The 11,659-nt window shown below is 40.7% G+C and overlaps 1 protein-coding gene across 1 annotated transcript in view; it reads left to right on the top strand.

Moving 5' to 3' along the window:
• Positions 1-11,177, top strand: part of DYRK1A (dual specificity tyrosine phosphorylation regulated kinase 1A) — a 140,412-nt gene extending 129,235 nt beyond the window's left edge. Inside the window, exons 9-12 of the mRNA XM_073617207.1 lie at positions 2,961-3,101; positions 3,692-3,998; positions 4,449-4,573; positions 9,530-11,177. Coding sequence (XP_073473308.1) covers positions 2,961-3,101; positions 3,692-3,998; positions 4,449-4,573; positions 9,530-10,135 — 1,179 coding nt within the window. The 3' untranslated portion in view covers positions 10,136-11,177. The remainder of the gene's footprint in view (positions 1-2,960; positions 3,102-3,691; positions 3,999-4,448; positions 4,574-9,529) is intronic.
• The last annotated feature ends 482 nt before the right edge of the window (positions 11,178-11,659 follow it).

Raw genomic sequence — 11,659 nt, forward strand, 5'->3', positions numbered from 1 at the left:
TCGTTTACCGACTTACCTGTTTAAGGACCACTTGGACTTGCGACCAGCTCTCCCCACCCGACGCGCTATACATTAGAACTGATTTTGGCTAAAATGAGAATCACGATTTTTTTGCTTAGAATAAAGATCACGATTCTTTCACGATTTAACATCTTCTTTCACATTATACAAAAAAAAAAAAATGGGCTAACTTTACTGTGTTTTTTTTTTTTTTTAAATTAAAGTGTATTTAAAAAAAAATTGCGTTTGAAAAACGACCATTTTATTCTCTAGGGTCTCTGCTAAAAAAAAAATTCATGTTTGGGTGCTCCAAGTAATTTTCTAGCAGAAAATAATGATTTTGTAAGCAACAAATGTCAGAAAAGGTTTGGTCTTTAAATGGTTAAACTTCCCTCATCTACACGCCGGAGTTCCTTCCTTTGATAAAGAACGAAAAGCGTGTTTTAATAAAACTTGGCAGGCTGCCCAGATTTTTTTCCAGCTGGGAGAACTCTCTGCACTTGTTAAATAGATCGTGACATGCTGTTTTGAAGATCGGAAGGTAAAAAGATCGCTATTTCGATTCTTAACGATTAATTGTGCAGCTCTACTATACATCCTTGTACAGTACAGAATTTTCGTTTGTGTCCTGTACTTATGCAAATTAAAAAAATGTTATTGAGCTGGAGTTGTGCGTTTTTAGACCTTTTTTTCACAATACAGTACAGTAGTTAAGAATGCTTAAAATATTGATTACTTGTGACTTCTCATTCAATGACCAATTCGTTTAATGACCTGGTCGTTGGAACGGAACCTGGTCGCTAAGTGAGGAGAGCCTGTAGTCACTCTCTTTCAAGAGGTTTGCAGTGAGAAATCCTGTCTTCAATAATGGAGAGTTGGATACCGTCTTTTTCAAAGCGTATTGTACAGGAGGAATTGGATATTGAAAATTGGGTTGGGGGTGTTGATAATGTATCACTTTTGTGAACTGCCTTTTTAACAAAACGTACAAATACCAGGCAATCGCCTTATAATCATCTATAGGTATAATTGATGGGTATTGAGTAAAAGAACAGGGTCCAGCACTTATAGGACTGCGATATTTCGGCACACAATCAGACACTGACACTTTTATGGTAACCATTGACACTAATATAGTGATCTGTGCTAAACATATGCACTGTCGCTGTACTAAGGAAGGGGTTAAACATCTAGGGCGATCAAAGGGTCAACTGTGTGCCTAGCCAGTGTTTTAGTGTACTATGTGCTGCTTTTATTAGGGGAAGTATATTTTATTAGGGAAAGTATAGAATATAGAAATAATATAGAAAAATAAGTCCAACCAGCTAGACTCATCACTCCAGAATCCCGCACAGACTCAGCCCACATGGCAGTGGGTGCCCCAAGCAATCAAGGGGGTTCCACCCGGAGATACCAGCCCTCCCAAATTGCCATATGTCGAGCCATATAATCTTCTAAGTGGGCCGACATAGACTCCATGAGCTCCACATCTTTAACTCTGGCATAGAGGTCTGAAAGTGTTGGGGGATGTCGATTTTTCCAGTGTAGGGCCACTAAGCACCGCTGTAAGTATATGTGGGGCCAGTTTTTTTGCTAATCCGGGGAGTTTAGGAGGGAGAAGGCCGAGTAGAAACAGCTTAGGGGAGAGAAGGGGATATCTACCTCAAACAGCCGATGGAGAAGCCCCTGTACTGAGCGCCAATAGGGCTGGAGAGCTGGGCAGTTCCAGTAAATATGGAGTAACGTGCCCCGGTCTTGAAGACCTCTCCAGCAGCAGTTTGCAGCTGATGGGTATATGGCGTGTAAGCGAGATGGTGGTAGACACCAACAAAAGAGCACCTTATAAGTGTTTTCTTTATAAAGTGTACATATAGAGCTCTTAGCCGCACTAGACCATATAGTTCTCAATTGTTCAGGAGACAGTTCCTCCACAAGATTTTCTTCTCATTTACGCATATAGCTGTTTTTCCCCAATAAGAGGTTGTCAGAAGAATTTTATATATGTCCGAGGTCAGTCCTCTCTGTGAGGGGCCAGATAAGACTACTCTTTCAAATGGGGAAGGTATGGAGAACTGAAGAGTCAAGGAGATAGTAAGAGCGTAGTGCCATATTTGAAGGTACCCAAAGAAAGCAGTACGGGGGAGGTCATGCTTTAAGCTCTAAGTTCGTCAAAGGGTAGTAGTACCCTAGTCACCGGGTTCACTAGGTGTCTATAGTGGAAAAGATACTTCTGCAACCAAGGTGTGATCATCTGATTGGTTAGACTATCGGGTAACTTAGGGTTGTAGATAGACTGTAACTAAGGAGGCCTCAGACTGAAGTGGAATGCTATGATTCAATTGCTTCCCTATAGAGCGCAGCAGGTTCATAGTTTGTAAAGTGGAAGGGATATAGTATAGTATTTTAGACAAAATGACCATACTGCCTATCTCTATCTCTCCTACACAGGAGGGTCGCCCTGTAGCAGTAAATCTGCTATAGGGCAGTCCGGAAGTGGTTAAAATTCCCCAGGAAAAACTAGAGTGCATAACCGGACAAAAGGAAGTCTGAACTGTCCACTTCCCCCACAGCATTTATAACATAAAATGGTTTGAACATGGATAGATGAATCTGTGTAGCACCATCAATCTCTAAGTTACTGTATTAAGTATTTACAGGCGTTCTTAATTTTTTTTTTTTTTTTTTAAGTATGTCATAAAGTAAACTCGCGTTCCCTTTAAAACTGAACTGCAGACTGACCTGTATAGCAGGCACCTAAAGCTGCCTTCTTTCATGGTCAAATGTCTTGTGACCCTCCCAGGAAGCCCTGAAATTCGGTGAGTCCTAATATGCATACAGCAATGACAGTTCCCGTGGTTGCGCTTTACCATTGGTTCTTCCCTGTGATGGATAGGCTAGTAAACCTATAGTGCGTGCACACTTTGAATTGATTAAGCATTTTGTTATTTTGTATTTAACAGGTTGACCAGATGAATAAAATAGTGGAAGTTTTGGGAATCCCACCTGCTCACATTCTCGACCAAGCACCAAAAGCCAGGAAGTTCTTTGAGAAGACGCCAGATGGCACTTGGAACTTAAAGAAGACCAAAGACGGGAAAAAGGTAACGTATGCATTTTCTAGTGACCGAAAACCTTCAAATGCATTATCTACTAATTTTAAATGTGGTTACAAGTAACTGAAAATGAAAGTCTGCTTTGGAGCAGTTCCTACGTGTGCTTGAAAACGGAACCAATTTACTATGCAGTGCAGAGGATGTAAAGTGTACCTCTCATCCTGGGAAGTGCTTCTTCTGCAATATCACCCATTCATGCTTGTAGTGACATTGGGGGTCTGGACTGACCAATGAAATATCTGATCCCCCTGAAACATTTAGAAAGACAACACCAAGGGTATGGAAGCTTCCATTTTGCCAGCTATGCTACTCAGTAATATGGTGGTGAAACCCCCAACTTCAGGTTATGTGTCAGACTTTAAAAGCTCCGCCAGCCTATCAAGTTTATATTACTGGATTGCAGGGTGACAAAAGACACGCTGCCACAGATCCTTTTCTTGGGGGGGGGGGGGGGCCTGGTGGGAGGGGCAATAGAAGGGCTTTTAACCTTTTTACTTGATTCAGCTGGTGGGTGTTATGGGGTACATAGATTGCTTTGTACGTGATTTACTGATACCTGTTTTCTGTTTTCTTAATAGGAGTACAAACCACCAGGGACACGGAAACTTCATAATATACTTGGAGTAGAAACTGGAGGTCCGGGAGGTCGGCGGGCGGGGGAATCAGGTCACACTGTAGCGGACTACTTAAAGTTTAAAGACCTCATTTTAAGGATGCTAGATTATGATCCCAAAACGCGGATCCAGCCGTACTATGCTCTACAACATAGTTTCTTCAAGAAAACTGCTGACGAAGGTACAAATACAAGTAACAGTGTATCTACAAGTCCAGCTATGGAGCAGTCTCAGTCATCAGGAACCACCTCAAGCACATCCTCTAGCTCAGGTATGACCAGCAGTGTACCACAGAGCTGTTGAACTTCGTGATGGGAGAACATGAGTGTGGAGTGAAGCTTTAGCTGACTGCTGGAGCATTTTTCAGGGTGGTTAAAGCAGGGTAAACCTGCACATCAATACTTTGTTTGCAATCTGATAAACATTTTAGTGCGTGCATGAATAGAGTACAATGCATCAACAACTTGCAGTTACATACTTGTCAGAGATTAAAAATTTGCAGGCAATTATATAAAAGTACTCTTTAGACTTGTACTGGGAGTGTCTGCTGTTGTAAGCTGTTGTGCAAGAGGAGCAATATTGGAGAGAAATTAGTTCACAAATGTGGTGATACTGTCTAATTGTGTCAATAGCAGAGAGGAGACAGCAGTGGCACATTATTTGCAGAATTGTAGCCTCTTTAAAAATGTCCTCTTCCACCATTTTTCTTTTCCACTATTAGGTGGCTCATCTGGGACGAGTAATAGTGGAAGAGCAAGGTCTGATCCAACCCATCAACACAGACACAGTGGAGGACACTTTACTGCTGCTGTTCAAGCTATGGATTGTGAGACGCACAGTCCTCAGGTAAGCTGTAATTGTCTAATGCAAGACTCTAAATGCCAGCAAGGGGACCACGTTCAGGATTTTATTGCTTAAACTTTTGAGCAGAAAATTTGATAGTGTGTAATTACTGTTTTCCATATCCCTGTTAGTTTAAGTTTATAGGTGGAGTCTGGTGGGTTAAACTATTTTGGCATCAGCGGTGTATTTTGGTTTTTGCTGCCCTAGGCAAGACTAAAATCGTGCCCCCTCCCCATCTAAACTTGTCCCGCCCCTTCCTGTTTAAGATCCACCCCTTCCTCTTTATGCCCCACCTCTTCTCATTAGAGCTCCACCTCAGGAGTTGGTCAGAGACTGCGGCCATGATACAGGAGATGGTCAGAGACTGCGGCCATGATACAGGAGTTGGTCAGAGACTGCAAACAGGATACAGGAGTTGGTCAGAGACTGCAAACAGGATACAGGAGTTGGTCAGAGACTGCAAACAGGAAGGCAAGGAATAACCTGGGGGGCGGTGCCACCTCCCAGAAAAAATCCACCCAAAGCAATAGCCTTTGGGTGGCCCGGGACTGAAGCTGGCGGTTCCGGCATTTTACCATAGAGGTGACCGAGGACGGGAACGTTCCCGATTATCTCTATGGTCTAAGAAATTGGAAGCGATGAGTATTTTATCATTTGCGGTTTTGCCAGAATGTAAACAAGCCATTACTGGCTAGTGAAAGTATTTGATCAAACTGATCTCTGTTTGTTCAGATGTTTTTAAGGGCAGAGGAGAGATCTGAGGTCTAATAGACCCCAGATGTCTCAGTAAAGAGGGCATTTAACTGGGATGTTGTGATACATAAGAGACATACCCTCTATATCTTACTTCTGGGTATATTTAATGTGTGTATGTATATATATGTGTGTGTGTGTGTGTGTGTGTGTGTGTGTAATATATATATATATATATATATATATATATATATATATATATATATATATACACACACACACACACTGTGAAAGTAATAATAAACACCTTTTATGGTGGTGCTCTTCTGCTGTTTCTGTACTATACAGGGCTACCTTTTGTTTTATCATCATGACAGGTGTTACAAAAAGCATGCTGTTGCTGCTAACATATATTGGTGGCAGCAAGCACAGTGCTGATTTTGTACGTTTGCCCACTGACAAAGAAATGATCAGTCTATAATTTTAATGGTAGGTTTGTTTTAACTATGCGAGACAAATTTAACAAAAATATTCAGAAGAACGCATTTAAAAAAAATTATAAATTGATTTGTATTTTAATAAGTGAAATAAGTATTTGACCCTCTATCAATCAGCAAATTTTCTGGCGCCCAGGTGTCTTCTATACAGGTAATGAGCTAAGATTAGGAGCACTCTCTTAAAGGGAGAGTGCGCCTTATCTCAGCGTGTTACATGTATAAAAGACACCTGTCCACAGAAGCAATCAATCAGATTCCAATCTCTCCACCATGGCCAAGACTAAAGAGCTGTCCAAGGATGTCAGGGACAAGGTTGTAGACCTACACAAGGCTGGAATGGGCTACAAGACCATCGTCAAGCAGCTTGGTGAGAGGGTGACAATAGTTGGTGCGATTATTCGCAAATGGAAAAAACACACTAACTGTCAATCTCCCTCGATCTGGGGCTCCATGCAAGATCTCACCTTGTGGTGTTTCAATGATCATGAGAACGGTGAGGAATCGGCCCAGAACTACACAGGAAAATCTTGTCAATGATCTCAAGCCAGCTGGGACCCTTGTCACCAAGAAAACAATTGGTAACCCTCTACGCTGTGAAGGTATGAAATCCTGCAGCGCCCACAAGGTCCCCCTGCTCAAGAAAGCACATGTACAGACCCGTCTGAAGTTTTCTAATGAACATCTGAATGATTCAGAGGAGAACTGGGTGAAAGTGTTGTGGTCAGATGAGACCAAAATCGAGCTATTTGGCATCAACTCAACTCGCTGTGTTTGGAAGAGGAAGAATGCAACCTATGTCCCAAGAATGCCATCCCCAATGGCAAACGTTGAGTTGGAAACATTATGCTTTGGGGATGTTTTTCTGCTAAGGGAACATGCCAACTTCACCGCATCAAAGGGATGATGGACGGGGCCATGTACTGTGCAATCTTGGGTGAGAGTTTCCTTCCCTCAGCCATGGAATTGAAAATGGGTCGTGGATGGGTGTTCCAGCATGACAATGACCCAAAACACACGACCAAGGCAACAAAGTAGTGGCTCAAGAGGAAGCACGTTAAGGTCCTGGAATGGCCTAGCCAGTCTCCAGACCTTAATTCCATAGAAAATATGTGGAGGGAGCTGAAGGTTTGAGTTACCAAATGTCAGCCTCGAATCCTTAAAGTGGATGTGAACCCGATTCATTAAATTTGAGCTGGGCTCATATATCTGTAATGTTTTCTTATCTCTCTCCAGAGTGCTAAGTCCCATGGCTTTATCCTGCTCTGTTCTTCTGTTATCAGCATGATAACTTCTAATAAGTTCTCTGACACATATGATAAAACCAGCCTGGTCAGGGTGGGTGCTATAAATTGGCAGACATCTGGTCAATTCACAGCACAGCTTTGAATGTCTATGCCTATGTGGAGGGGGGGATATTTTTGTTGTTCTTCTGTCTCTCACTGTTAAAATAATAAACCTACCATTTAAAATTATATACTGATCATTTCTTTGTCAGTGGGCAAACGTACAAAATCAGCAGGGTACCAAGTACTTTTTCCCTCACTGTAGCTAGGTAAATATATTTCTAAAGGTGCTATTGACATGAAATTTTCACCACATGTTGGTAAAAACCCATGCAATCCATACATACAAAGAAACCAAAATAAGTTCAGAAAGGATGTTATGTGTAATAAAATGGAATGACACCGGGGGAAAAAGTATTGAACACATTGAAGAAAGGCAGGTGCAAATAGGCATGGAAAGCCAAGACACCAGCTGCAATCTATCAGTAATTGGAAAGCAATCCTGTCTCTTGCGAGTGCAAGTTAATATCAGCTACTTCAGTCTCAACTGATGGCCTATAAAAAGGTGTCTGATGTCATGAATGTCAGTCCAGGCTCTGTGTCATCGCATCAAAGTCTGGATCCGCCAGGTACCTGGACTGACATCTGGCTCAGCCTCTTTGCAAGCCGCTGAGAGCCTGAGTCGGCCACCCCCGCCCCCTCCACAGCCCAGCGCTCCAATGAGTGAGGAGGGGAAAAGTAGAGAGCTGTGACTAACAGTCTACAGCTCTCTGCTCACGGAGCTCTGAAAACCGAGCGATCTGTGATGTTCGATCGCTCGGTTCTCTGTGTAGAGGCACCGGGGGACAGATGCAGCATCGGACCGATGCTGCATCCACTGAGGTAAGTATGATTCGGGGGGGGGGGAACACCTTCTCTTTTAAACTCTTTGGATGCCATAATACACACCATGTTTGGAGGTCAAATGGCACATCACCCCAAAAACACCCCCCATATCAACAGTGAGGTTTGGGGTGGGTACTTCATGGTGTGGGGCTGTTTTTCAGCATACGGTACTGACAAACATCATATCACTGAAGGAAGGATGAATGGAGAAATGTATCAAGACGTTCTTAAAAAATCTGCTGCCATCTACCAGGATGATGGGGATGAAATGATGGTGAACATTTCAGCAAGACAATGATCCCAAACACAAAGCCAAAGAAACTCTCAATTGGTTTCAAAGAAAATAAAGCTGCTAGAATGGCCCAGCCAATCACCTGACTTGAATCCAATAGAAAATCTATGGAAATAACTAAAGATCAGAGTTCATAGAAGAGGCCCACGGAACCTTTAAGATTTGAAGACTGTGTGGAAGAATGGGCCAAATCACACCTGAGCAATGCATGCGACTAGTTTCTCCATACAGGAGGCATCTTAAAACTGTCATTACCCACAAAGGATTTTGTACGAAGTATTAAATAAATTTAAGTTGGCATTTTCAGTACTTTTTTTTTTTACCGGTGTCATTCCATTTTATTACACAGAACTTCAATTCTGAACTTATTTGTTTTGGTGTCTTTGTATGGATTGCATGGGTTGTTACCGACGTGGGGAAAATGTTAATGTCAATAGCACATTTAGAAAAATATTTACCTAGAAAAATGGTGACGTGTTCAATATTAATTTTACCCGCTGTATGTCTCTTCTGTCTGTTACTCAGAGTGGATTAGATATTTTGTTCCCTAACCATATAACTGGTTATTTATATTTACCACTGCATAGAGATATTCAAGAAAATGATTTTTTAAAACTTTACATATTTAACTAAATTGCACACCACACTGAGGTTTTTTTATCAAATAAATCGACACAATAATCAGCCAACTAATCAATTATGAAAATAATGACTTATCCTCTTATGATTTCATACTGTACTTTTCCTACTGTAATAAATTCAACTATATTACAAAGGATGATCAATTGAATGCTGTTTTATAGAAAAATTGCTTAATTCACTGAATCAAAATCATTGTTATTTACATAATAGTTAATAATTGCAACAATAAGAGCCAGGAAAAGCTAAAAAAAAAATTCACGGCTGAAAATAACTATTTTCGTGTGTTGTGGCCTAGTGAATTGGGCCTGATGATAACCAAGCATTCCACATCCTGTATCCATTCTAACAGGGAGAGGGGCTATGATGCTGTTTTTATCGCCTCTAAAGATAACGTCTGATACTGAAAATATTTACGTACCAATGGGCAAAATTTCAAAACGCAGGCTGCACAACTGCTTGCATCAGATATTCAGTAAAACTTTATTGTTTTATGTAGTATTTAACGCCCTCTAGACTTGCTCACCCCCTCTGATGCCTTTCTCTCTGTATTAGGACCTCATTCTCGAAGAAGAGGTTGGTGGTGTGAATAGCAGAATTATTTGTTTTTGTTTATTTTATATTAACATCGGAAATATTTACTCATATCTCATACAATTTCTCATTGCAGGTTCGACAACCGTTTCCTCCACCAGTGGGTTGGACTGTCACTGAAGCACCCACACAAGTCACCATTGAAACCCACCCAGTCCAAGAGACAACATTTCACGTTCCCCCTTCACAAAACGTATCGCATCATCATGGGAATAGTTCTCACCACCACCATCATCACCACCATCACCACCACCATGGACAGTCACTGGGTAGCCGAACGAGGCCCAGAGTCTACAATTCCCCATCCAACAGCTCCTCCACCCAAGATTCTATGGAGGTCAGCCACCACTCCATGACATCCTTGTCTTCCTCAACTACTTCTTCCTCAACCTCCTCTTCGTCTACTGGCAACCAAGGCAACCAGGCCTACCAAAATCGCCCTATGGCTGCTAACACCTTGGACTTTGGACAGAATGGAACTATGGACCTTAACTTAACAGTCTATTCAAATCCTCGCCAAGAGACTGGCATCACTGGCCATCCGACGTACCAATATTCTACAAACACAGGCCCTGCCCACTATGTAACTGAGGGACATCTGACAATGAGGCAAGGCATTGATAGAGAAGAATCTCCCATGACAGGAGTTTGTGTTCAGCAAAGTCCTGTCGCAAGCTCGTGACTAAGTTCAGTTTAGGTTTGTTTCTTGTGTGTTTTTTTTTTTCTTTATTTTGTTCTATTTTTTTTAATTTTATTTTTTTCTTTATTTTTAAGAAGTGGTGATTTTTGTTTTTGCGTTTTTTGTTTGTTTTCCAAAAAAAAAAAAAAAAAGAAAACAAAAGAAAAAAAAACAAAGTGCAAAAGCTGCTTTAATCAGAAGGAGATAAACACACTTAACCGCTACAACAGGGAAAAGCTGACTATTTTTTTAAACTTGAAATGATTGCAAAGGGACAATGAAGTTGAAACTATTTTTATTTTTTTAAAGAGCTGTGTCCAAACCCAATTTATTGGATGGCTCCGGGGGTTATCACCTCTCCTTTTGCTTCCCCACCCCCCTCCCCCAACCCCCATTTAACTCTGTACACTCTTATCGCAATTATTTTATAACAATTAAAAAAAAAAAAAATTATATATGTATTTGTACATACATATATATATTTATATATTTTAACCATAGTAAGTTATACTGAACATAGTCAGTTGCCAACATGAAAAAAGCAACATTATTAGAGAAATGCACCCCTTTAGTCCTTTTTGGGGCTTAAAAATAAAAAAATAAAAATGGGCGCAGAAAATGCAGTACTGTATTAAGGAGGGACCTTCGACAACCCATAAGTAAAGGGACGGTTAAATTGTGTCACATTGTACAAGTCACCATCCAAATTGGCGGTTTACCAGTGTCTCCTAGTGTCAATCTGGGAAGAAAAAGCAGCAATTTTAATGGGAATTTGTGGGTCTTGCCAGTTGAAGACCAGTGAGCTCAAACTGTAAAAACCATCCTGTCTCGTTTTAAGGTGCACTGAGAAGCAATCAAGCGGTCAGTTTTGGCCAGTACCTGGGAAGGTCTGAGAGTTGGTCTTTGGGAGAACCTTTGGCCTTATGGATTTTGGACTCTGAGTCAGAAGAGCCTGCCGTTTCAGATGCAATCACTTTTGGACATGTTTTTGCAGACAGTCCTTAATGCTGAAAAAAAAAATAAAATAAAAACCAGAATGGGATAATTCAAGCGGCCTTTCTTTAAAAAAAATAAAAAAAAAAAACAAAAAATAGACTTTTGTGACCCACTAAATTGTAGAGTTTTCCAAGGTCACTTTGCGTGTGTCATAAAGCTGACTTCCTTAATGGTTGAAGGTCACAGAAGTAGTGGTTTGCGTTTGATGGTAATAACTACACCTGTGTCCCTTCTTGGTTTATTTTAGTTTTTGTTTTTTTTTAATCCCTGTTTTTTTTTTGTTTTGTTTTGTTTTTTTGTTTTTTTTTTTTTTAAATACTTTTGCATTATTTTTTTGTTTTCTCTAGGCATGTGGTCTCGCCACTATCACTTCTGCACAAAAATGTCTTCAGTTCATTTTGAACGTTAAGGACAGAAATAACAAAAACAAAACAAAAAAATTGCAGAGTTGTATGTGACTGCTTTTATTTTTTTGCCTCACAATTATGCTGTGAATTATACAATTTTTTTTTTTTGATAATTTATTGTACC

The sequence above is a fragment of the Aquarana catesbeiana genome, linkage group LG02 (assembly GCF_042186555.1).
Source record: "Aquarana catesbeiana isolate 2022-GZ linkage group LG02, ASM4218655v1, whole genome shotgun sequence".
Lineage (NCBI taxonomy): Eukaryota > Metazoa > Chordata > Amphibia > Anura > Ranidae > Aquarana > Aquarana catesbeiana.